General features: G+C 40.4%; 1 protein-coding gene across 2 annotated transcripts in view; it reads right to left on the reverse strand.

Annotated features, from left to right (window-relative positions):
• Nucleotides 1-14,127, reverse strand: part of rtf2 (replication termination factor 2) — a 35,499-nt gene extending 21,372 nt beyond the window's left edge. The window contains exons 1-5 of one of the 2 annotated variants that reach the window (XM_072684816.1): nucleotides 13,870-14,127; nucleotides 12,566-12,660; nucleotides 12,328-12,421; nucleotides 10,881-11,020; nucleotides 8,524-8,602 (exon numbers count right to left, since the gene is read on the reverse strand). In XM_072684816.1, coding sequence (XP_072540917.1) covers nucleotides 8,524-8,602; nucleotides 10,881-11,020; nucleotides 12,328-12,421; nucleotides 12,566-12,660; nucleotides 13,870-13,938 — 477 coding nt within the window. In that variant the 5' untranslated portion in view covers nucleotides 13,939-14,127. The remainder of the gene's footprint in view (nucleotides 1-8,523; nucleotides 8,603-10,880; nucleotides 11,021-12,327; nucleotides 12,422-12,565; nucleotides 12,661-13,869) is intronic. The other variant, XM_072684815.1, reaches the window with a different exon arrangement.
• Nucleotides 14,128-27,529: the final 13,402 nt, after the last annotated feature.

Raw genomic sequence — 27,529 nt, forward strand, 5'->3', positions numbered from 1 at the left:
GAAAATGAGAATGCTCTGCAGCAAGACTCAGATTAGATAAGCAATGCATTAGTGGCTGATACTTATCTGTGGTACATTAAAGTATTTTCTACTATTGCTGATTGCAGCTCGAATTAGATTTTGTTTTTTATGTGCGTTAGTAGATCATGTTCTGCCTTCTATTAAAGCACTTTATGGACTGCATGGCTATAAAATGACCAGAAACATATAATATATAATAAAAATATAACCAAAACTATACCAAAAAATATAAAACTAGCAGTCAAACAATTATACAATATGTTCTAATTTACTAATTATAAATATATTAGTATTTCCAACTTCATAAACTAGTACTGAGCCAATAAAATGTAAAAAATATTACTTAAACAGCACTGATTATACTGTATTTCAAACTGAATTTTCAAGTTTTACAATATACCATTCACTTTTCAGTCTATACTCCATTTATGAAAACTGGGCACGCTGATAGTTAGGACTTAAGTATGGAAGGGGCACAGGCTATTTGCCCACCCCCCCATGATCGAGATTCAGACCAGTGGAAGTGCATCGTCGAGTTGGACACTCAATGTAATCTAATAGAGCATAGTGGTTAATGACTGGATGCACCAACAGCATGGAAAATTACATAAAGCAAGCAGATTGTTAAATAACAAAAACTACCACATGCTGATCCTGACCTCAAGCAAAATGTTCCCCATCCAGGTATGAAATAAGATATCACACTAGATCTCGAGTACACTCCATTTATACAGCTGCTTTTTTATTGTCCCTGTACAAATGGTGGTGGGCAAACAGCAGCAAGCTGCTATACGTCCATGTTTGTTTTGCTACCAGCATATCCTACCTTATCTCTCTCAAATAATTCCTTTTCAGGATGCTGACACTTTTCTCTCTGCATCTAGATTTCACACAAATTCAGCTATAAAATCAACATAGCTTTTCACACAGCCTCACATTCTGGCATTCGAGCAGTTTCTCAGCAGGGACACGACAACATGCAATATTCTAAATAATAATAAACAGCAACATCTGAAGCTACTGGTCATTTATATTCCCACACAATAAGCTATTTGTCACCTGATATTGTAAATACAACAGCTAGATAAGAAAAACAAACCATGCAGGTAGCAGTGATGTCTGATAACAGCTAAATTAAAAAGCTATGCTCACATTTACTTAAAGTTTATCTGCATCTTGTATATCCAACACATAAAAAATACAGAAACCTCCATCTCCCTGCGAAGGGTTTCAGTATACTGCACACTGCATCTCCTCTGGTGTGAAACGGGCTCAAGTGTACTACTACTTCTTATCAGTTTAATCTTGCTCCTGCTGTTCTTCTTAAATCATGACTCTCTGCAATTGGCTCCTTTTGCTCATCTGTAAATTCCTGTAACTCCCGTAAATGCCTGTAACTGGAAAGGGTGTGTTGTCTTGGCCAGGTCTCCCTTCCAAAAAGAAATGTTTAATCTAAAGGGACCTCCTGGTTAAATAAGTCTGTTTATTTAGTGTCTCTCTTCAGATTCGCTCACTGCTTCTCTAAAATTCGCTGTGGTTGCACTAATCTTTAGTAATCTATATAAGCCCTTTCAGTCTGGCCTTTGCACCATGCACAGTACGAAGACCACTCTTTTAGAGGCCGTCAATGATTTCTAACTTTCTACTGATGCTGGTTTTCTAAAAATCCTCATTCTCCTGGAACCTCTTGCAGCTTGACACTGTAAATCATTCTAGACATTCATCTATAGGTATTACAGGCCTAACACCTGATTGGTTTTCTTACTAACAAGCGATAGTTTCTCTCTCTCTCTCTCTCTCTCTAGAAATGAACACAGTGCTGAACTATTGAAGTTCCTTACTGCTGCAGACGGCTTGATGGAATGGAAAGTTTGGGTAAGATAGCTTAGCTTAGCGCACAGCCTTGCTGTAAATGTGACACAGCAACAACAAACAGAACAGCAGTTTACAGCAGTACAAATATTGTGCTAGTTAATATGTCAAAAAAACATGATTTAAACACTTTTACAAAATGTTGTGTCTATTTTCTGCCATGTTTACTGTTAAAGCAAATCACAGCTCATTCAGTCCTGATCAGGGCTCACTTTAATTTTTAATCTTAGTGTAAATACCCAGATTAAATAAATCACCACACTACAAAAGAATCATTACACATGAGTAATCAACAAATAGCAACAGCTAGCAGCTCAAAGCGTGTACCAATATGCATAGAGGCAGGTCAGTCAGACTGGATTATAAAATAATTATTTTAAAGTAGGGCAGGGTGATATTGTGAAAATACTTTTTCCGCAAAACACAATATTTATCACAACACATGTAAATCCCAGACTAAAAACATCAGTAGCAACAGATATATACTTATATATTACTATTCAGATTCTCTCCTGTACTCTGATTCTCTGCTGCACTTCATCTAATTAACCCAGTCTAATTACACTGTTACTAATGAAACCTACAACTGATCAGTGTTTATTTTTATAGCACTAACAGTCTCCTCCATATGCTCAGAAAAGCATATTGTGATCACGATTGCAAAATTCCTCAATACAAAAAAAAATCTAGATTAAAGATTAGAAGATAAACAGAGAAATATTTAAAGTAATAAAAAAGGCAACTACAAAAAACAGTGATTTAGAAGATAAACAGAGAAATATTTAAAGTAATAAAAAAGGCAACTACAAAAAACAGTGATTTTACTAGTGTTTACACAAGTGTTTAAGTTGTGAGGCTGTATTATTTGTACAAACAAAAAGATCAACAGTTATATTACATTACATGTACCTGCCATGTACCTGACATGTACATTACTCTGCCTGGACCAGGGCGCAAAAAAACTTTGATTGGGACCTCCCTAGTTACAAGTATTTCAATTCTACCCAAATTGCTCAACCGCCTTAAATTAATTTAAAATTCAGCAGCCGGAGTCGGCACACGTGACATTTACATTTACATTAATGGCATTTAGCTGACGTTCTTATCCAGAGCGACTTACAAGGTTACTCGTATTACAGAGGTGGGTCAGTGTAGTGTTAGGAGTCTGGCCCAAGGACTCTTATTGGTGTAGCACAGCATAGTTACCCAGACCGGGAATCGAACCCCAGCCTCCCACATAGTGTGGTAGCTCAGTGGCAGGTAGTGGTGTTATCTGTTGCGCCACACCAACCACCCCATCTTACATCCGCCTCACTGAATACAGATACCTTCTCATATTAAGTACAAACTTCTCAGACTTCCCCTTTGCGACCGCTCTACACTCTTCTTTTGATGCTCAATGTAAAGCCTGTAACTTCACTGCACACAATTCGTCCTTCTCCACATCCTATCTTTGTTGTTTTTCCTCGTTCTCCATGTCAATGTTTTTGAAAGGTGATCTATAAACCGAACTATTCATCATCACTGTCCAACATCTCGTGCTGGCTAAGGGGAGCAGATCTGTGCTGGGAGATACACCTATGGGTGTTTGTGGACCCGAGATTTATTTTTTAATTTTTTTATTTCTTTACAGCTTAAATAAAAACCTCTCTCTTCACACATTTGCATCCTGCTCAAACTCATGGTCAATGTTTTTTTGTTTGGGGTTGTTTCCCCAGTTTGCATTTCTGTTTCTCTATGTAAATGTTTGCTGAATGTGATCTATAAACCGAACAGTTTATCACTATGCTACATCTCGTGCTGGCAAAGCACATCAGATCTGTGCTTTATCCAGAATGAGAAAATTTAGGCAAAAATGTACATTCAGCTAACAGCCACAGAATTATGGCTTCAGAGCTAGCCAACTTTAACACTGTGGTCCACTTTGAGGTCATGTACTTATGCTTGGTGGCTTTATCTGGACCTGGAACTGTAAAATAAGAGCCTAAAAAAAATCTCATCACACAACAACAATAATTATATTTTAGATGAAGTCAGACACGGCTCAAGCTCAAATACAAACTCTTTGCCCTGTTTGTTTTTTGACAAGCGGCAAATCTTCTTTAGTGTTAACATTTTGTGGCAAATGGACCAATAGAAATGCTCCATTTAAGTATTTTGTGATTGGTTTTTAGCAGAATGGTTTAATATCTTGTTCTTTGCACTGAAAACTGATATCGTTCTTTGTGCTAGACACTGATTTTGATCATGAAAGCATAATACTACTAGCCACCATAATATTACGTAGACATCAACAATGCATTCCCCACGGGAAACTAACTGTAACATTAATTAATTAAGCAAAACATATTAACTGCACTGTCTGGGCATACATGTTTTAAAAATACAGTCAGTCAGTAAGAGACAGTGACTATTGTAAGCAGGTCATCTGAGCCAAGCTAAATCATAATAATTATCATTATACCACAGCTGTTTCGAACCCCACAATGTGACTGGCTAAGAGACATTCTAGGAGTGCCAATATTGTGCGATAATGACAAAATCTGACATGTTTAATTCCTCTCATTCAGTCTACATAAATAGTACCTTTTTTAATGGATGGATGCAATTAATGAATGAATTTTTAATCACAGCCATAAGTAAATCAGCCCCATCGCTTAGCCCTGCACAAGTGTGTTTGTTTGACTTACTGGTGTATTTAGGAAAAGGCAGTAGCCTCAGACATTGATTACAACACACCCAGAAACCGCTTAACGCTACTCTGTACGCTAATGAACGCAGAAGTGTGACAGTGGTCTACTAATCTTCCACATACACGTGCAACCTAGCAACCTGCTTACAAGACAAAAACACAATAAGAAAGCAGCAACATTATAATTAAAAGTAAATGACAGCCAAAATGAACATTTATTTGTATAGCGCTTTTTACAACAGGTGTTGTCACAAAGAAGCTTTACACAATCAGTAATTAGTAAAAGACAAGAATTTAACAACATAAAGACATAAGAACCTAAGCCCCCCAGTGAGCAAGTCCAAGATGACTGTGGCAAGGAAAAAATCCCTCATAGCTGAAGAAATAAACCTTAGGAGGAACCAAGACTCACCAGTGGGAACCGACTCATCCTCCTCTGGGCTGAACTATTTATAAATTATTGATAAAGGTCACCAACCCACTGCATAAGACCGTTCTACTGTTCAGGTGTACAAAATAATCATAATATAATAATCATAATAATAAATCACAGTATAGTATGACTAATATAATCATAGCAGATAAGAATAATGAGTGTAATAGTGGTGGTAATAACGAATAAGTCCATCTTTGATGTTAGGGCCATTAATACAGGTCATTCGTTACTGTAGTATCACTAACAAGAACTAAAACCAAATGAAAGCAGAATGCTGGAGATTTTATGCTATTAACCCACCATGGGTTTAAATGGCTTTCATCAGAAGTGTTGCTAGGTAGGTAGGTAGGTTACGTTGTGTGGTTTGGGACACGACATTAGCTCAGGCAATCAGAGTAAGCATGATCTGTGTGTGCAGTCATGGGATTAATATAACCAGTAACATCACCTAATATTTTGCCCATTGGATGTATCCCTGATGTCTAGGAAGTAATTAACTGTTCCTCAGCTATTATGACTACAGGGCATACGTTAGTCTGACGATGAGCTTTCAGTAGCAGGGTGACTGATAGGATGGGACTATTTTACCTGGTGGAATGCTGTTTAAAACATCTTTCTTTCTGTTTCTTCTGTCCTCTTTATCTTAAAAGCTTCGATTTATAGATCACAAACAATAAACAGTGATAACAGAAGTGTGGTATAACGGCAAATAATACATGCTATAGTACTCACATAGTACTCCATCTCGTATATTATTGCTTAAGTCCTATTGCAGTCCTATTGTAATTGTAAATGGTATCAATGTGCTGCGTGAACATCCCTCTCTAAACACTCTAAATACAAAGTGGTCTGGTAAGTTGGGGGAGTTTTCTCTAAAAGAGGACCCAGCATAATTTTCTGGCTATATGAGCAACTGTAGCGCTGCAAATGGTGCTGATAGAAACGTAGAGCTATCAGAACGGCAAACTCAGCCTGTTTAGATTCATTCGCTCTGAAAAGAGACCAAACATGTGCATGGTGATGCAATTACACATTCTCACCAGAGAGGTCTCTAAATCCCCATACAGACTTACAGACTGTTGCTTTAAATACTACACCCCAACAAAAACGAATTAAAAAGGCCTCAAAACGTAGTTGTTGTTTTTTTTTTTTTTACATTATTTACATTAACAGCTTAACATGATGTTAAACTGAAATATCTCAGCATACTGTAACTCAAAGCCAGCAAGCCTACTGTTTACCAAGGGCGTTTTTTTTTTTTTTTTGTCTTTAGCCACGATCGATTACTACCATGTTTGAGGAAAGGACTCGGTATTGCAAGTTTACACAGAATTCCTTCCAAATCAATCATGATAAACAGATAACAGATGTATATCTCACGCAAGACCACCATAGGCTCACCTATTTTCCCATGAGAAGTTCACTGCTCAGTATTCCACATTAAATAAAGTAAACCCCTTATTACCAAAATGTTATGCATTCTCTGAAGATGAATGATGATCTTGGCAATTACTTCATGTTACACTGTGTATCCACATTAAAAATAAATAAAAAGGACAAGCAACAAGACACTGAGAAGATAACACTAGAGTTCTCTGGAAGCGAACCTCAGCTCAGAACATTTGTGAGAACAAGGTATGAGTTTCAGGTCAGGTCAAGGGGCTTTGCCAACTACATTCCTCCAGGACCATGGTGCAACACATTGTCTGGGATTCACATCTTGGGAGATGAGTGTGTGTATATGAAGGACTCCATCCAGTTAGTCTCTGGAGTTGAGAAGTTGAATGGCTTATGGAAAAAAGCTGTGGCAGATCACAGCCAAACTTTCAGACTCAACTAAATGCCTCCTTATAAAACAGACCCAGGTCCAGGATATTTTAATGCATTTTTTAAGGTGTTGCTAAGAGTCAGTTTCACATGCCACCTGCTAGTTCCCCATTTTCTGATCTAATGAGGTACATAGTGTTGACTGTTTCCAAATAAGGGTCCTACAGAGCTGGACATCATTTGCAAACCACAACTGTTTCATCTTTGGCAGACATGGGACAAACCTGCCATATTGGCAAGACCATGTTGTGCTCTGGTAATGTCAGATATCCGAGTCATGTATTTTGCATGATGCAAACTATAATATCAATATATGACATCAAATCATTTAGAGACTGACAATTCTTTCATTCCAAAAAAAAACACAAAACAAAACAAAAAACAAAAAAAAGAAGGACAAGTTGAGATGGGTTGAGTTTTAGTGCAAACCTTCTTTACTACAGTCTTAATTTTTGATTAATAATGCACTGTACAATTGTGAGAAATAAAAAGAGGAAATAAAATAAGTTCACAGTCCTGTGACATAAAATATATAGCTACTGAAACAATTTTGCACATTTACAAACTTACTATACATTTAACATCCAGCATTACTGCAAAATAATCATTTAGCTAATGTTGCGTTATTTCATTATTTTATGTAATTATTTAATGTAAGAAACAACATATACTAAAGCGTGCACCATAAAGTTATAAGCAGGATCAGTTTAAAGCTTATTTATTTTACAAGAAATCCAGAAAAACTTGCTTCTTTTTCAATAATAAAAGAACAAACTATACAAAATGTTCTTAATGACGCTCTTAGTTGTGGAGAGGTCAGGATCTGATCGCTGTATTTTATGATTGCGAGAGACTGCAGATATTGCATTGAAAAATTTTCACTGTCCTATGACATTAAAATATTGTAGAGCAGCATCTGTAAGGTACAGTTAGAGGAAAAAAAAAAACTCAAGCCAAAAAAAAATTGTTTAACCTGCATTATGATTATGTCCTGTATATTGAAGTAGCATAGTAGATTTATATATAATATTTATGGTCAGTTTTTACATGGAACTGGGTTAATTATTAATAACAAATACTCTTAAGAGATGTTCATTTCTCATTTTACGTAAAATTACAAAATAACAAAGGGAAAAATATTGTGCATCTTTAAATAAAGGGTTTAATAATTAATCCTTGTTAATTAATCCTCCTTGTCCCACTTAAAATAAATAATCGCCACGGTCTCAGAACATATGACCCCTACTGCTTTAGAACTAGAGAAATGTACGTCTGTTCATTCTTGATTTAAGAGTTCAGTTCGTGGTCCACTTTTCTCTATTTAGAGTCACCATGTCAATTAACTTTCCTCTTACTTCCCTTTTTTCCCTCCGACTGCTATTTTTGACTCTGTATGTGTTTTCACTCACTCGGATTGCAACGTTCAGCATAATGCTCAGATCTGATATGCGAAGTAACGTCATGTGTGATATTTACAACTAGAAAAGCTGCGCCACTTTAAAAAGTGGAGTGTTAAAAACTATTCAACACGCCATCAAAGTTCAATAGTTCTCAATAGTTTAATCAGTTATAGGTCCAGGTACTGAGAGGACAGCGGCAGGGTTCGGACCTGGACCGCAGTCCGCCTATTAGTGATGTCAAATTGCAAATTGTGTAAACAAGGATTGCTTCTTACCTTATGACAGATCTCGGTCTTAACTTCCCGGAGAGCTCGGTCTGAGAACACACAGCCACAGGTCTGGAGATAGCAAAACCTGTCAGGGAGACACACAAAATGTTCCACTTCATTTTACAGATTTAGAAATTAAATAAATAAATAAAAATACTAAAGCAGAGCAAATTAAGTGTGTTTGTTAAAGGGTATTAATCCAGGTACCTTAAGAACTAGTAATGTACACACAATAAAAAGCCCTCATCAAAATATCTACCAGGTTTAATATCTGGACATGGCGGCAAGTCTAAAAGCGTTGCAACTAGAAGACTAGCTATAGCCAGTGAGAGCACAAGACACAGGGTGAGGAGAAAGGTTTTTTTTATTCTTCTTTGCAGTTTCCCCACAAGGCAGCGCACAGACAACTTGTACTGATCATTTCTTATGGAAAACCATTTTGTGGTGTAGTGCCAAATTTTCTGTGCACTGTAACAATCTCGACTAAGCAGGTAGAATCACATCCAGTCAGCCTGTCCAGGAGCAAACAAAGGTCAAAAAGCAAGCACTGAAACATTCCCAAAATATATATGTAAAAAGGCTTTTTAAAACGGTAAGGGTATGCGAGAGAAATGGCTTTATATATTTAAATCAATAAAATGATCCTTGGCTAAGCGAAGTCTTTTTTTTTAAACCACAGGCAATGAGAGAATTCTGCAGGGCCTTTGTTAACAGTATGGTAGGGATCCAATCACTGGGTAATTTTCTGGCACCAAGTCAAACCTTTGTTTCTGGAGTAGTTTCAGGAAGAACATGAGAAAAAAAAAACAACTACGGCCTTTGGGAGTAAATGTACTAAGACAGTGGTTCTCACACCAGTCCCTGTGGACCTGCAGAGACCACATTTTGTGCTCCGTCCTAATATGTTGCAGTAGGCTGAAGTAAAAAATCTCAGCAGTGTCCGAAACTGTGCCCTATTCACTATATAGGATTCCGTTCTTTCGGTAAAGGTGTCCGGAAACGTTGTGCCAAAATGATTTAAGTAACAATACCACGATGCACCTTAACATATAGTGTACAGATGATGATTCTCAGAGAAGGACTGATGTGCAGACTGGTTATGCCACCAGTGTTGCCAGATTAGACGGTTTCCCACCAAAAAGGGTGGATTTTGCAACAATGACATCAGGGCCCTTGACCTGGACTTGAAAAAACTCTGTAAACAAAAAAAAAGTCTCGCTGCTCAAGTCTCCAAACTCTGAGGTGCCCAAAGCTGCTGGGGAGATTCGACTCCTCTGTGTACTGGTTAACCTGGCAGAGAGTACACAGTTCTGCTGCATTGCAGTGATGCTGCATTGCTTGTGGAGGTAAGATGTTTTTACACGTATGCACAGTTATACTTCTGTTAATGCTTTATAGTTTTATATTCTATATATAATCCTATATTCATTTTTCTAATTTGCACAGGATCAGGTGTCCCATCATAGAAAATTTAATCAAACACACATTGAAAACATGTGACTTTGTAACACAAACAATCTAAAAATTATAAAATGAACTTAAACATGCAAATAAAATAATGTCCTTCTTTATTCTCATCAATTCTGGAGAGCAGATATGTCGGTTGGCTTACTGTTGCTGAAATGCTGAACATTTAGTACCAGTATGGATTTTCACATGTAGAAGATCAGGGCACAGTTTTCAACACAGCTCCAGACTCCCTGGGTTTCCCAGAGGATCAGTTTGGGAACCACTGTACCAGAGACAGTGGCTAATGTCAAAGTGGTCAAGCACCCAGGAGTAAAGTTGCTGGCATTTGTGAGTGTCTGCAATTTGCTAGAGTACAAAGCAGGACTGTGCAAGATTTGTGCTTTTTTTGTGTTGTTATTCTTTGTAATAATAACAAATTAAATCACTAGAGGGCAGCACTCCCCTTCTGCTTTTCAGTAAGGGCAGATGAATGGTGATGATTACCTACTAGAATGAGATATACATCATCCTAGACATTTACTACACGTACCTTACTGTCTGTTAGAGCCGAAATTTAGTGAGAACCACCTAATATACTACAGCTTAATTTTTAATTCTTTCAAAAAACAAGAAAATGTATAGGTTCGTTGTCCAGTAATAAAGAGTATCAACACATACTAATTAATGTGATTTTGGCTTTGTAATCTCATTCGTCTTGTAGAGGTCAGACCAGTCATGCCTGCCTGTAATATTAAAATGTCCCTGAAGGTCATCATTACCTGGCTCAGATATGTTAGATTACAGCTAGAGGTAAGCAATGCAGGGTGGCAGACCTCCAACAAAGGTCCCCTGGTGTACAGTGTTTAAGGAAATGGATAAGCAATGTAATTAAGAAGGTAAAAGAAGGCTCTTACTTGTGTTTGCCATTCATCTCCAGTCCAACTACAGGACAAATAAACATGGCGCAGTGCATGTCCTCATAGCAGTCACCCTTAGCATTCCTCCTCTCTCCTTCCCATGCAGGGTTATCAGTCAGGTTCAACACTTTCACATCCTTCGAATAAAGAAACAATGTTAGACAGGTACATTAAGATTGCCCTCAAGTTCCTCAACACAGGCCTAGCACAACCCCAAACCCAAACAGCTCATCATTCTGCCAGAATAATGAAAAACCTTTTTTTCCTGCATATTTACTTTAATAGTATTTAAAGTAAAAATATTTTAAAGTATATTAAAGTATTTAATAGTCAAAATTAGTTAGTTATGAAAGAAAGTTATTTATGAAATGCTCCTTTTTAGAGAAACTGAGTCACAATTATTTACAGTTGTGGTGATTAGGGATCTGATGAGTTTAATGTCTCTGGAAGCTGCACAAAACCACCTCCAGATCCTATTCCAACAGATGCAGGCAAACATCAATCCAGTAAAAAGGAGCAGGAACTTCTCATTCTGAAGAAAGTAGGTGAGATCTTGTGAGCTAGTCTGAAGAACAGAGCTTGGTTCCTCCAGGTTTCTCCTGGATGCCCCCCAGTCCAGCCAGCACAGTGTGCATGTGTTCAATTTCATCATCATCATCATCAGCAGCAGCAGCAGCAGCAGCAGCAGTTTACCTGATTTACCATCATTAAACCCTGATATACCAAACCAGGTGTTGATATAAGGAGAACTCCTATAATACTATAATCTATGAGGAGAACTTTGGAGATGTTGAAAGCCAACATCTGTAGGAATGTTATTAACATTTACTCTAAAATTAGTGTTTTACTGAGGAACTAAACAGATCAGGAGCTTTTCATTCGAATAAGGTTTTGGACATCAAGAATAATTTATTCTAATTAGTGTTTTACTGAGGAAATAATACTGTTCATTTCCACAGATGCCATAAACTGTTGCACAGTACTGTATATAAATTAACATTTTGTCTAGGTTCATTAGTTGTTTTGGACAGACATAAGACTCAAAAGAGCTCATCCGAGAAACAATTAAAATTGTTTGGGGGGGGGGGGGGTTTCTCCTCAGACATGCAGAGTTCCTTCGATTGCTCTAGACAGACAATTAAAAAGCTGTTGTAGCTGTTGAGTCTCTCTACAATTGACCATCATCACCAAAACAACAGGAGACAAATCTGCCAAAATCCGCTTATCATTTAAACCCTGTAGCTGCTTCTGCACAATGTGTCATTAATGCTGGATGAAAGGACCAAAAGAAATGCTCTAAAAAGACTCGTTGTAAAATCGTTGTACATTGACTTCCATTGAAAGTTAAGAAGGTTGTTGTCCTTCCCCTGTGCAGTTGCTATTTTGGAGATACATGTGTTTCATTGGACAGCGACAACTCAACACTATAAAGCAGTTCTCTTACCTTCATGCCACGAATGTGTGCCACAACCTCTACGTTTGGTCTTTCTGCTGATTTATCCAACAGGTACTCGATGACCGCATCTTTGTTGTACAATCTGTTGAAAGAATCATTTCATTGCATCCAGCTTGGATCCTGACTGGCGGCTTGAAACCGATATTAAACAGTACAAATAGTGATATGAGGCACCTCTCTCCAAGTCTCGGACTAATTAAAACTGCCTCAAAACTAACACTCTTACCTCCCAAGTTCACAAGCCACAATAGGACGCCTGAGCTTCTCCTGGCTCAGGGCGCAGTATTTCCACTTGGCGGCGAGCTCAGCATTTTTATCCACCTGAAATATAGCAGATAACAGTTCTGTTGTAACGTTGCTGCACTGCATAGACAAAATTAGTCTTGGGTAAAAGTATTGGGACACCTGTTCAAGCATCGTTTCTTCTAAAATTACAGTTGTTGAGTTTAACCTGCTTTTGTCGGAGCATTGCTGTGAGGATTTGATTGCTTTCAGCGACGAGAGTATTAGTGAGGTCAGGATGTTGGGGTTTGTTGGATGATCACCACCTCATCCTAAAAGTACTGGATGGTGCACCAACCATCATTTCAGAGAACACACACCGTCCCACTGCTCCACAGCTCCTCAATGCTGGGGGGCTTTATACCCCTCTAGCCCACGCCTGGCATTAGGTAGGCAGCATGGTGCCAACAGGTTCATGCTGATCTGGCTCAGAGAGTCCTATCCTATTGACAGTACTTCTCTACAGGGACTAGACAAGCTGTGTGTGTGTATTTGCACATTGTGTCAGCAACGGGTGCAACCAAAAATAGATGAATGCAATCATTACAAGGGGTGTCCACAAACATTTGCGGACACCCCTTCACCTCATCATCCCCAACTCATCCCAAAAGTACTGGATGGTGCACCAACCATCATTTCAGAGAACACACACACCGTCCCACTGCTCCACAGCTCCTCAATGCTGGGGGGCTTTATACCCCTCTAGCCCACGCCTGGCATTAGGTAGGCAGCATGGTGCCAACAGGTTCATGCTGATCTGGCCCAGAGAGTCCTATCCTATTGACAGTACTTCTCTACAGGGACTAGACAAGCTGTGTGTGTGTGTGTGTGTGTGTGTGTGTGTGTGTGTGTGTGTATTTGCACATCTGTGTCAGCAACGGGTGCAACCAAAAATAAATGAATCATCAATGCAATCATTACAAGGGGTGTCCACAAACATTTGGACATATAGCTAGCTCGATAATGTACCACCCCACAGTCTAACTAGCTAATTAGCTAGCTAGCCTAGCTACACGGCTATGAAGCTAGCTAGCAAAGCACCAAAAAACAACAAAGTAAAAACTAGATATAAAAACTAGAATTTAACATGTTTAATGTACCAGTCCACCTTAAACAGCACTGCAGTCACACGCACTGTCCCACGATTTAAGGTGGAACTTGGCACTCGCCACCGTCAACTTTAGCCAGCTAGCTAGCTAGCTAGCATTAGCTTCGTAGCTAACCAACGTTAGCGTCGTTTTTCCCCACCTTTTCCACCTTCTTTGGTCCTTTAACCAGTTCATGCCGTTTGGGAATAGTTCCGCCGTCACATCCCATGTTAAAACACGATGGTACTGATTGTCTGACTCAGAACCAGAACCAGAACCAGACGGACGTATAAACAAACGAGGAAAGCGCAAAAAGAGGGACCCTCCTGCTAGTGGGCTTCCCGTACTGATTTGGGATGTCGCCCCCGAGTGTTCACTAAAATGAACATTTCTCAGACGTTTCGGACACTAGATGGAGCCTAAAGCTTCTCCATACAGTGAATGACCTGTTGAACATCAGTGAAGACAAGCAGGGCTAAACAGTAGCTCTGTAGCCATGAAAACGTGCCCTGTGTGGACAAAAGTATTGGGACACCTGCCCATTCATTGTTTTTTCCAATATCAAGGGTTCGTTCCACCTTTGTTGGAGTGACTTTATCTAGGAAGCAGGCTTTCTGCTAGATTAGACGAAAGCACCGCTGTGAGGATTTGATTTGATTGCATTTAGTGACAATTAAAGCATTAATGGGGTCAGGATGTTGGATGATCACCACCCCACCTTATCATCCCCAGCATCCCCAACCTATCCCAAAAGTACTGGATGGAGCTCTACCATCCATCATTCCAGAGAATGCATACAGTTCTTCCACTGCTCCACAGCTCAACGCTGGGGGACTGTGTACCCCTCTAGCCCACGCCTGGCATTATGCCTGGCAGCATGGTGCCAACAGGTTCATGTTTATCTGCTCTAGAGAGTCCTATTCTATTGGCAGTACTTGTCTGCAGGGGCTAGACAAGCTGTATGTGTATATGTGTGCATTTGCAATGGGTGCAACTTGCAACTTGCAGTGGCTGAATGTTTTCAAATTAGAAGGGGTGTATAGTGTTAATGTAGATAGAGTGACCATGTTGGCTTAGGAGAGCACTGGAGGCCCACAGGAGTCCACAGTGGTTAGGATGTTGTGGCCGGGGGGCTTCAAATAGGCCTAAGGTCCAAGTAGGCCAATGGCTGTGTGTCTCTGTGTGTGTGTATGTCTGTCATTAGGGTGGAAGGGAGTTCATAAATATCTTTAAGAGCATGCAGCTATGCTAGTAAACATAATTACATACATATTTGCTCATTTAGCATTAATTTAGCATTGCTCATTAATAGCCTATATGACCAAATCATCAACTTAAAAATATATTAAAAAGCAAAATAAATAAATAAATGTTTATATGTTCATGTTGATATGAGTTGAACATCAATATGAATAAATAAAAATAAAATAAAAATAAATCTAATTAAATCAAATTAATAAAAGTCACTATTTCTACTGTTTCACTGGATAGTTTTCAGTCCTACTGGAGAAAAACTATCACTGAGAGTGTGATTATTTTAATGCTTTAAAACCCTGTGATTTAGGACCTTTCAAAAAACTTGGTCCACTTGGTTCTGTTACATGCATTTTTTTTTTACAAGGCTGTGTTGGGAAGTGGTTTGACCAGTGGTTGTATGCAGATACAGGTACCAGTCGTGGTTGCTGAGAAGACAGGACTTCTGTTCAAATCCGTACACAGAAAACAAGGCGAAATCCTGGACATCTGCATTTTTTAGATCCCAAAAGACATGAGAGGACATGTCCTGGGAAAAAGAGGACATAAGGTCACCCTGAGTGTGGGGGACCTTCCCAGAATCATTTGAAGTCAATTTTCTCTCACCTTCAACAATGAATATGAATAGAAATGGCCAGTGACAGGTCCCCACTCCAGTTCTTAGGGCAGAGAGATAAAAGTTGTCTTGAGTGCTAATAAAAATCTATTTCCTGAGTCTCCCAGAGATGGTGATTGGTTTACCATTGACGTGCACCTTAGAGTGCCATTAGTTTGTACAGCAGACGTTATGGAAGACTACGGCCGGATGATTGATGTGCACGAATGTGTTTCAGGCTATTATGTTAATAGTTAATGACACAGTCCTCTCAATAATTACATACAGCAGTAAATGTGACGTGAGTTATGGCAGCCGAATGTTTCGGACTATGCAGCAAGCTGTTAGTCAGAATTTTAGAGTCTCTGAGCCAAGTTGTGCAGATCTTAGCTAGATAGCTAGAAACTGGACGCTGGAAGGACAGACAGCCATCATTGCAGGATCCCTAGAAAAGTCCTGAAGCTTGACCTGAGTAAGCCCAGATCTTAAGGCGCTTATTTCATCCCACGGATTCTTTTCTTTGCAAAGAATCTGAGAACCCTGGAGCTCTACCTTCTTCATGCAATCAGAAATCATGCCTCGCAACGTAATGGAATCACTCTGGACCGGCCTTTGAACCTGGAGCAGGCATTAGCTGCTCTCATCAGGCTTGGTGGGGCAGCAAGTCAAATGCATTTAGCATCTCTAATTGGGCAGGCATCTCGCTGTTTGTACTGGCAGAGGCCTCTCCCAACCAAAAGAGTCTCCAGCTACTCGAAGGAAGCCAGAATTCTGGAAACCTGAGGAATGCAACTTTTCTTCTCTCTGCTTTTTCTCCTCCGAAGCAGGAAGCGAAGCATACCGGGGACATTTTGGCAGGCCGATATGGTATAGAGATCATACAGCGCATTCGGGGTTAAAATAATAACAGCTCGACTGGGGAAGGGAAGGCATATCTTGATTCAATTTCAAAAGGTAGTCCATCAAAATATGTGCAATAGGAAAAGAATGTAAGACCGTTTGAAAACGGGAGGCTTTTTTGCGCCTTATTTAATCCGAATGCACCTGGAGCAGCATTAGACCAATCTGTCAGTTATAGTGGCTGTAATGGTAAATCTCTCCACATGAAAAGTTTCTAGACTCGTCATTACAAATCAAATAAGGGTTATCATAGTGCAGGGACTAACGCTCGCTAAAACGACTTTAGGAAAGGGGGGCTATGACATTAGTGAGGTCTATTATTACCAAGTACTCTTGAGCATCTTTACAATAATCTTAATCATTATCATATTAATCAGCTGCGACCCACCTACCTTGTTCTGGGCCTGAGTATACAGTTCTAGGGGGATTTGCATAGAGCCTTTATCTTACATGGCAGTTCTATAGACTCGTGTGTCATTTACAAAAACAGGTCTTTAAAGAACCATCCATTGAAAGGTAGTGGTGGAGTGCCTGTCGCCACCCGATTTGCACGACCTGCCCAATTTTTCCCAATACACATATGTTAAATTTTACGATACTACCCGATTTGGTATGTGCATGTGCATCACTTTACGATGGCAGCCTTAGTTGCATGATATGTGGTTCATGGACTTTTATGCTTGAAATAATGTACATTTATTCTATATAATAAATAATATTACATATTAAAGCCAGTGTGCGAGGTATGTATCAGGTATTGTCATGTGGTATAGTTTGTGTATACTCTGCATGCTTATTAAGGACCTTTGGTTATCACAGTTTTCATAGGTAAACATCACAGATGCACTTAAAGAAGTTTAGCCTAAAACAGCGCCACAAAAGCAGCCAAGAGGCATTTCCGTATATTCCCAGCTGTGTATTACTAGGTCTATTCAAACAGAAATCTGGATAGATTTTATGGCTGATTCCAACTCTTACAATAATCATAATTATCAAACTACATGGACTGTCACCAGGTCATTGAGTGTCAGGGAATGCAAATATTAACCTTTCAATCATTTTCAGCACAGAAGTGGGAAATTTTCAGGCACGTTATTGTTGGAATATATGGAGCAAGTGAACGCATGGATTAGAAAACCACAAACACTTACCCACACCCAGAGTTGGGCTAAATATATTAAGAGAAAAGCACTTGTGGTGGACTGCACTGCACACTGAATACACTTTAATTATAAATATATAAATATTCATAATAATAATAACAAATACATTTAAAATACATTTTTAAAAAAGGGGCACATGAAAAAACTCTTCGCCATCCATTCAGTGTTTTCCTTGTTTTTATCACCACTTCATCTCAGGAGGTGCTTTTTAATTGGCTGATGAGATGAATCAGAAGTGCTGGTGCAGTGAAAACACTAAAACATACAGAGTAGTGGGTTTTCCAGGAGCAGGGTCAAGAACCACAGTTTTCGGGAACCAAAAATAGCAGTGGTCACCAGTCTTGCTCTTGTAGATCGACCTTCTCAGCAACTCTAGTGACCTGGGGTTGTGGGTCCACTCCAGTTACTGTCTGTGTTCACATAGGTTTCCTCCAAGTATTGTGGTTTTCTCCAACCTCCCAAAAGCGCATTTGGTAGGTGAATTCCATATAGGGGCCGGACGCACCGTAATCCTGACCAGGAAGAAGCAGGTAAGAACATGAATTGATGCATGGATAGTTGTAGGTGGATCTCCTATTCCTTCTTTTTTTTGCATATCCCTTCAGATGGGGGTCAAGTTTTTATTTACAGTATTTAACAGTGTTTTCGATAAGCCAATGCACTGCAGTGCTGTATGTATGATGCGTGAACTAGCCAGCGAGTTTAGCTGGTATTTGTATATGGCTACTTTAGCCTTTGGGAGAAGTTCTCTGGCCAACCACTGAGTGCCAAAGTCAGTAGTGTAAAAGCTTATTAAAAGTTATTAAAGAGCATTGCACATTTTCCAGTCCTGCTTCCTCTTTGGGGTCTTTGCAATATTGTATCAGATTGAACTGTATTGTATTGTTGTATTACAATATTAGTGTGGATAAAGCATTCGATTGGGACACTATAAAGCCCAGCTTTCGTTTCTAATATTGTACTTTCATTATTGAAAATAACAGAAAATAGGAACGTTAAACATGAACGTAATGCATTTAGGCACTCATAATTTTGCTACATTGAAAAATACACTATATTAAGACCAGTGTATAAAATTTAATTCCAAATTCAATCACTACATGCTATCATTTGGGCATCATGATGTACAGAAACGATGGGATTGGTTCTGAATAAAAGAGTTACTACAAATGGTTTCCCTCTACTGCTGAATTAGCATTTACCCGTCCATCTAAAATTCACACTGGTTTTGTTCTTTAATATAACAAACTCAAGCTGTGTCTGACGTGAAGTAGTCCATCACTATGTACCGCTTCCAAAGCATCACCTTCTCGACAGCATAGCCCCTGAAAGCTCCATGCCACAGTGCAGCCTGGTTATTGTCATATTTCCTTGCTTTCTCTCTTTATTTCTAGTGGAAAAACTTCCCCACCCACAGTGTTTTATCAAATATGATCGCCCACAGTGATAATACACTTCTTGTTCCATTTTCCTTGATTACGCCTGATTCTCAGGCTCCACCTGACCTCACTCTTGGTAACAGAACTCCAAAAGATGTTTTCCACCGCTCGAGAGGAGCCGTAATTGGCAGCGTCCGCGGAGCTAACGAGGGAGGCCTGAAGGCCGAGAGCGAGGGGGGAAAACCTCCACATGTGCAGTAGTGGAACAACCCCCCTCTCTACACCCCTCCAAACCCTGGTTGCTGGCTGCTTGGGCCTGGTCGACTCTCGTTATGCTGAAGGGGGAGCAGAGGGCTCCTGACAGCTACTTGGCTTGGGCAGGGGATACCCATGGAGACAGGGACATACCTGTGGCTATACATCTGTGTGTATGTGTGTGTGTGTGCATGCATTTATGTTTGTATGTGTGTGTGTGCTGGTGGTGCACAGGGGCATTGCCACGCGGTAGCCCATGCCAGACCTCGTCTCTGTACAAACCCTAATAATAACAGGCCTCTCCTGCCCTCAGGCTGCGTGCCGTTGCATATCAATGAGCTCCAACACTTTGCTTTTCCACTTTTAGGTGTGTGAGGGAAAGACTGAGAGTTTGTTTTTGAACATTTACAGGAACAACCTGTAGAGGAAAACAGAGTAGACCCAACAAAGCTGCTGTTACGGAAGTTCACGTTAATAATAAAAGGAAAAAAAAATGCTGAACGTGCAAAACCACACATGGGACATTTAAAGGACCCTGTGTCCTGACACTGCATGAAAACAAGCTTGTTTGTGTGTGTGTGTCTGGTAGAAAAGGCCTGGCATTGGGGAACTGAACACAGTGGTGTGTGTGAGCGTAAACCTGAGAGCCACTTCTGCCATTGCCAGGACCCGGTCGACCGAGAAGTTTTAAAGACCCCATGTGACTGAGGGCTCCTGTGTCTCTTACACACACACACACACACACACACACACACACACACACACACACATACATACACACACACACCAATACTCCCTTTTGTTTATTTTCTGGTGCCCTGAGCAGATGAAACCACATCTCTGTTTCTCTAATTTTCGTACAGTTTCCAGAAGACTTTTAAATGAGCAGCTGCTGCTTAACCGAGTCTCTTAACCAACCATCTCCCAGCCTCTCTCTCTCTCTCCCTCTCTCTCTCCTCTATTCTTCCCGCATGTGTTTCTCATAAAGGCCTGAGCGTCTGGCCTTGCATAAATGTTTTTGGTGCGTTCCTTTTGGGACCGGCTCTGTCTTTACTGTGTGGGCTAATCAGCTGTAAATTCTGTTTTAAGAAGGAAAGCAGAGGGAGGGAAGGAGTTAACCCACCAAGGGCCATTGCACAATAACTCTCTCTCAAAGGAGAGGACAAGGGAGGGAGGTGGGGGGCAAAAGAAAGAGAAAGAGAAAGAGAGCAAGAGAAAGAGAGAGAGGGAGAGGGAGAGAGAGAGAGAGAAAAGCTCTAAGGTTTGACAAATGATCTAATAAAGGGGCAGAAGGATTACGGGCTGGGCGCCTGTTGGGAAGAGGAAGTGGCATGGTAAATATTTTTAAAGGCTGTCAATAAATTTGCAATGATGAGTCAAGAGTGCCGTCTATAAAGGAGACCATCAGGAGAGGTATTGCATTACTGGTATGTACTCTTCTCAGAATAAGACTGGGTTTAAATCCTGTAGTATTTTAATGATGCAGCTTTCCAGGTGAGACAGATCTGAAAATGCAGACAGATGAATTTAGCAAGTGCCCAGTTACCCCAGGTATCCCAGTTGTCTATGAGCAGTCAGTTAGTCATCTGATGAGACTATTAATGGGTTTCCCCCCAAATCATCCAGAAGAGGAATTAGTCTGGTGTTTTAAGCAGAAGAACTTAATCTGTGCATGTGGAGCCTGTTTTGGTGCACCTCAAGCATTAGTGCTCTACTAAACCTCATGGCTTACATGGCAGTGTGTCACAGTATGTGGAAGTAGAGGCAGATATAAATGCAGATACTTTAAAACAAAACCAAACAAAGCAAAACTGGATACAAAGAGATACAAACTGGAGAACATCACAAACACTGGGAAACTAACAACACACAAACACACCAAGCTAACACACCGTGACCTGCCATGAGACATGAGCCATGTACAAGACCAGACAAACCAATGCTGGAACAAAAGGAACTATTTATAAAAAGACCAACAAGAAACACCTGAGACTAACGAGAGGGCGGGGCTACAGAGGAGGCACAGGTGGGAGCACTAATGACAAGCCGAGGCATAAACAAACATAAACAAACAGAACAAAAGACCAGAAAAGGAAAACATTTAAAATAATGACTTAGCATCTCAAACTATATGTAAAAAGAGACTATATCAAAGTAAGGACTAAGAGTCTGAAGATAATGAAATAATGATGAAAGGATCAATAGAAACGTTTCAAAATTACTTTAAATAAATGCTTTATTATGATTTTTTTTTACATTGACATCCACTGGAAAATCCAAAAGATTTTCAATAACACTTTGACATTGTGGAGATGGACAAGGTGTTTATGTGACAGCAGCGGTATGCTTAACCACAATGAACAGCAATTTCTTATGTGTTTACTTACACTTAGTAAAAAAAGGATAAAAAAAGGATAAAGGTGCACGTATTCGTCACTGTACAGTGTGGACTGTACAGCGAAATGTGTCCTCCGCATTTAACCCATCTGGTAGTGAACACACACTCACACACACACACACACGTGTTAGGGGCAGTGAGTACACACACACACCCAGAGCGGTGGGCAGCCAACTCCAGCGCCCGGGGAGCAGAGAGGGTAAAGGGCCTTGCTCAAGGGCCCAACAGTGGCAGCTTGCCGAGCCCGGGAATCGAACCCACAACCCTGTTATCGATATCCCAGCGCTCTAACCGCTGAGCCACCACTGCCCCCTTTTTTTTTTTTTTTTTAAGGAAACACCCAGACAGTCTGTTGACTCAAATAAAACTTAACTATGAAACCCCATTCCCACATTAAAATAAAAAAAATCTGTAAAATTCATTATTGGAGATGCTTAGTCAATACCTTGAGATACTATCTCAAAGTATCTCAACTAATAAGATCGAATCTCTGAATGATCTTACAGGATAATTGATTGTATATTTATATTTAAAACTGTGAAAGTGTTTTTTCTTATGGTAAGTTTCATTTGAGTTTTTCTGTTCTTTTAAGTACAAAAAAAATAGTCAAGTATATTGTTGAAAACCTTGTATCTCCAAAATCTCCAAAACATTCCTAACATTCAGTGGAAGTCAATGTAAAAAGATTGTATTCCGAGTCATTTATATTGATTCATTCATCATAAACATTGACAAAATATAAAAAAGACACACTGTAAACAACTGCCATATCCAGACTTAATGATGACTGGTGAATCAGGCCCTCGTAAACGAAGCTACATCTGTGTTGTGCTTCAGTATTATGTTATTATGTGTGGATGTTATGTTATGTTCTGATCTTCATGGCATGCTCTGCTGTTGAATGATGTCATCATGAACCATTGTATTGATTCTCATCTGTACTGGTTTAAGTGTCTTCCTCTAATGCCTGAAGCGTTCAGTGCATATTAGAGATGGATTTTAGTATGTTTATGTTGTTAAAGCGACGGTTAGGCCGACATAGTTTAACAGATTTCTCCTTATCCGAAAGCAGATGTGTTTCAGGTCCAAAATTTGCTTCTTTACTTTCTGCACTGGAGCTACGAGGCTATTATGGCTGAGAAGCAGCAGAAGCCTATACCCTACTGATTAGCATGGTGCTAACTGCAAACCTAAGGCATCACACATTTGATTCAAACTGTGTAGAGATAAAAAAAGAGAGAGAGAGCATTGGCATGTTCGTTGTACACTACGTAGCATTTTAAATGGTACACAGTGAATCATCTCATGCTTTTCAGTTCAGTAGAATCCAGCAATTACACGCCCTCCCAGCGCTGGCTGCTTCCTAGCACACAGGCCTTTGTGTCTATAAAAGTCACTCGCACTCTTTTTCCCACACCATTCATCCAGCCTTGTTAGTCATCAGTCTATTAAATCTAATTTAAGCAGTTCACCTGTGCTAGCCGGGGGCCAGTTGTTTCCTGGGGACGACCCAGGTTGAGTGATGTGTTGATGAAGTAAGAAAGATGGCTGGGGGTCAGGCCTGTAGACACTTGCTCTGACGCCCAGAGAACGGAGTGTTTCATTAGTGGAGATAAGGATGGCGAGCTGGAAAGGACAGAGATGATGGAGGGGTTTAATTTTCTGGTTCTGCTGTCTTTCAGTCTTGGCCTGGCTTACATTTGTGTCTTCCTGTCTCTTGATCGTAGGCTAAGGCTAAAAGCCCCAAGGACTGTTTCTGTTTCTGCAGCACATCGGAACAATACATTTGTGTTTAAAAGGAAAGGAAAAGTATTCTTAACTTTTAATGTAAAACTATGCAAGATATGAAGATACGCTATATGGACAAAAGTATTGGGACACCTGCTCATTCGTTGATTTCTTTTGAAATCAAAGGTACTAAAAAAAGAGTTGATCCAGGGAAGAAGGCTTTCTACTAGATTTTGAAGCATTATTACTGGGAATATCTGATTTCATTCAGCAACATGAGAGTTAGTGAGGTCAGGATGTTGGATGATCACCACCCCACCTCATCATCCCCAAATGATCCCAAAAGTATCAGATGCAGCACCAACCATCATTCCAAAAAAAACAGTTATTCAACTTCTCCAAAGCTCAATGCTGGGGGGCTTTATACCTCTCTAGCCCACGTCTGGCATTAAGAAGCATGGTGCCAATAGGTTCATGTTTATCTACTCCAAGAGTCCTAATCTATTGGCAATACTTCTGGCAATAAGCTGTGTGTTAGGGTCCACAAGCATTTGCACATATCATGTATATCTGGGGGTTTTTTGTTGTTGTTTTTTTTAACACTCACACATTGATTCATTTGTGTACAAAAAGTCAGTTAACATTAGTTTAGCTAGGCATCTAGCTAATGCTACTGCTAGGCTAAGAGCCTTCTAGGTTACCTTTCAAAATCAGTGCCAAAATAAAACTAAGGCATGTGATACTCAAATGAGTTCATGAACCTATTTTTGTCACTTATATCATTAAATAGTGATATTTAATGTAGGGATGCTCACTTTGGAAGTATGGCATGTAGCATAAAATTGCTGCTATGTAAAACCTTGTAGCCTACCTACAAAATATCGGCTTCTTAGGAAAAAGGAAAAAATATATACTAATATTTGAACTCAACAGCAAAACAAATGCAAACCTCAAATTCATGCACATTGTGGGTTAGACAAGACAAGACAAGACAAGACCATATTCACCATTAGTGTTGGACACTTCCGCCTTGGCTTCCGCCTTTAACCCACCCGTGCAGTGAACACATACACACTATCGAAACACACACACAGTGACTGTGAGCACACATGCCCGGAGCGGTGGGCAGCATTGATATAGAGCATGGAGCAACATCCTCATCCCTAGGGCCCTCATCCTCATCCCTGATGGCTCAGCGGTTAGAGGGCTGAGCTGTCAACAACAGGGTTGTGGGTTCAATTCCCGGGCTTGGCAAGCTGATACTGTTGGGCCCTTGAGCAAGGCCCTTCACCCTCTCTGCTCCCTGGGCGCTGGAGTTGGCTGCCCACTGCTCTGGGTGTGTGTGTACTCACTGCTCCTAGTTAACTTGTGTGTATGTTCACTACTGCAGATGGGTTAAATGCGGAGGACACATTTTGCTGTACAAGTGTACACTGTACAGTGACAAATACGTACACCTTTACCTTTACCCTTTTATGTCTTTCAACATGCAAATGCCTCACCAATGTTTACACATCTTCCCTCCTTGCCCCTCCCTTTCCCAGATCCTGTCCACGAGCCCGAATGCTCCCTGTTACTGATTGGCTGGAATAGAGTTGTGATCCAAGCCACTTTGTTTCCCATTTACTGAGCCGGAGGAAATATTTGCTTAAATGTACTGGATTGAAGTTGTAAATAAGTGTAATTTAATTTTTGGAACATTTCTGTTGGTCTCTTTGTCGTTTTGACACAATAGAAAGATCTGTCAGATTTAAAGTGAAAAACGTCCAAAATAAAGATACAAGGTTCTTGTCTGACAGTGATGATATACACATTAGTCAATAAAAAAATGTATAAAACAATATAGTTCTTGCATGAAACTGCATTTATATCCAAAAAGGTGGATATTATTATTTACATTATTATTAGTATGTAGTCTAGGAATAATACAGAATACAGAAAACTACAGAGCAGCACCTAGAGTAACAGCCTGACAACTATACTGCCAATAAGTTACTATATGAGTATTGTGTTTTACAGTAAATACAGTACATATCAGTTCTTTCTCATGTTTAGCTTTTTACGACCCGGTATCTGTCTTTAGCATCTCCAGCATATGGCCACAGACAATACTTTCCCTGTTCTTAGAGAAGAAAAGAAAGCCCACTGACTCAAACCACACACAGCATCACCCATTGGCTTTTATTATACGTATGTTTGGAGTGAACTCTTTGTATAAGTTCAGGGAAACTGTCGCTGCTTATCGGCTGTATGCTACAGATGTTCCGGATAGAGAATAGACTGACTGAAATACGCTGGCGTTATAACTGTAATCCGCGCTCAGATGTTCCAGATACTCTTTCAAAGAGACATCTACAATAATAACTCTATTTTGAGGCTTTTATAGGCCACGAAATGCAGTGAAGGAAATTCAGTTGCCACGAGAAGAGCCGTGCTGTTGTAGATAAACCGCTGCCATATTCCAGACAATTCGGCCGGCGAGAGTTCTGAATGAAAATAAACCCCGCATTACTGCATTGGGTGTTCACCCAGACGCACACTTTTTCCTGACCAGAGAAAGAAAACAAAACAGGGCAGTAAATTCAATTTCGAGACCTCCCTGTCTTCACACTTCAGCAGGAAAACAGTCAAGTGTTAATTCACTACTGCTCCCGCCCTAGCATCCAAGCACGTACTTCAGGAACGCTGTCCCAAATAAAATCCTGCCTAAAAAAAGCGTCCCAACAGTGAGGTGGTGAGGTCAAGAGCTGAATATTTGGAAGGCTATAGTCCCGGCGGTAATACTGCAGCATAATTGAGGTCTGAAGAAATCCTGACAATGGCTAATGCTGGCATATACAGACATACCTTGGCTAGCCTAATTTGCTAAGGCATTTCCTAAGCGCAATGATCCATGTGTATGAATTGATCTGTGGATTTTAAATGCCTTGCTACCATACCACGTCATCACTGCACTCACACACACTCACACGTACACACACACACCTTCCCTGAGTAGATCAGAACAGCCGAGGATGTGGGCTGTTTCCTCACATTAAGGAGGAGGTTGAGGACATTCTTGCTCAGTGAGCCGTTGCTCCAGTCCCTTTCTTTTCCTTTTTTCCCCCCTCAGCATTTGTTAAGCGCTGGGAATAACGTCACACCTAATCCACTGAATTGAGCCCGTGCCTCCCAGCTGCCTCCCAGCTCCCAGATACTGTTTCATTAACTCCGGCCTGTGCTGCGGCCATGCTAGCGGTAGCTGTGGAACCGCACAGTGGAGGTGGGCTATCTTTACTCACTCACTGAGCTCGTCATAAAGGCTTCACAGGGAGAAGCCTTTAGCGCCCAGAGTTCAGTTCCTTTCAACGCTTTCTTCTTCTCCTTCTTCTTCTTCTTCTTCTTCTTCTTCTTCTTCACTGGCGATTCCTCCATCTTCAGCTTCATTCCACTCTGTAGTTCCTGGTTTGGCATGAAGGTCTTCATTTTTTTGGCCCCTCATCTGAGCTTTCTTGGCTCCTCTGGACTCCTAAAAATGCTCCTTAATGGTTCTTGGCTGAACGTGTGATTCTGTGTAAAACTTGAATGGGTATGGAACTCTTTAGCTGGTTGGGCAACTGTAAAGGTTCTTTACCCTCACACTTCTCCAAAGTACAAAACTACAGCAATTCTGTTGAGAACCGAAAAAGGGGCACTCTTGCCTTCAGCCCATAAATTCCAGGTGGGCCCCGGACCCACTGCAACCCTGACCAGGAAAAAGTGGATTCAAAAAATGGAATGTGGTGCACTATATGTCCAATTGTTTGTGGACACCCCTTCTAGTGAATGCATTTATCTACTTTAAGTAGCCCTGCTGACTCAAATGTGGGCAGTGGTGGCTCAGCGGTTAGAGCGCCGGGCTATTGATAACAGGGTTGCCGGGCTCGGCAAGCTGTTGGGCCAATTTACCCTCTCTGCTCCCCGGGGTGCTGGAGTTGGCTGCCTACCGCTCTGGGTGTGTGTACTCACTGCCCCTAGTTTACTAGTTTACTAGTGTGTGTGTCTGTTCACTACCACAGATGGGTTAAATGCAGAGAACACATTTCGCTGTACATTGACAAATATGTGCACTTTTACCAAATACACACACACATACACACACACACAGCTTGTCTAGTCCCAGTAGAGAA

This window comes from Salminus brasiliensis, chromosome 7 (genome assembly GCF_030463535.1).
Source record: "Salminus brasiliensis chromosome 7, fSalBra1.hap2, whole genome shotgun sequence".
In the NCBI taxonomy this organism is placed as follows: Eukaryota; Metazoa; Chordata; class Actinopteri; order Characiformes; family Bryconidae; genus Salminus; species Salminus brasiliensis.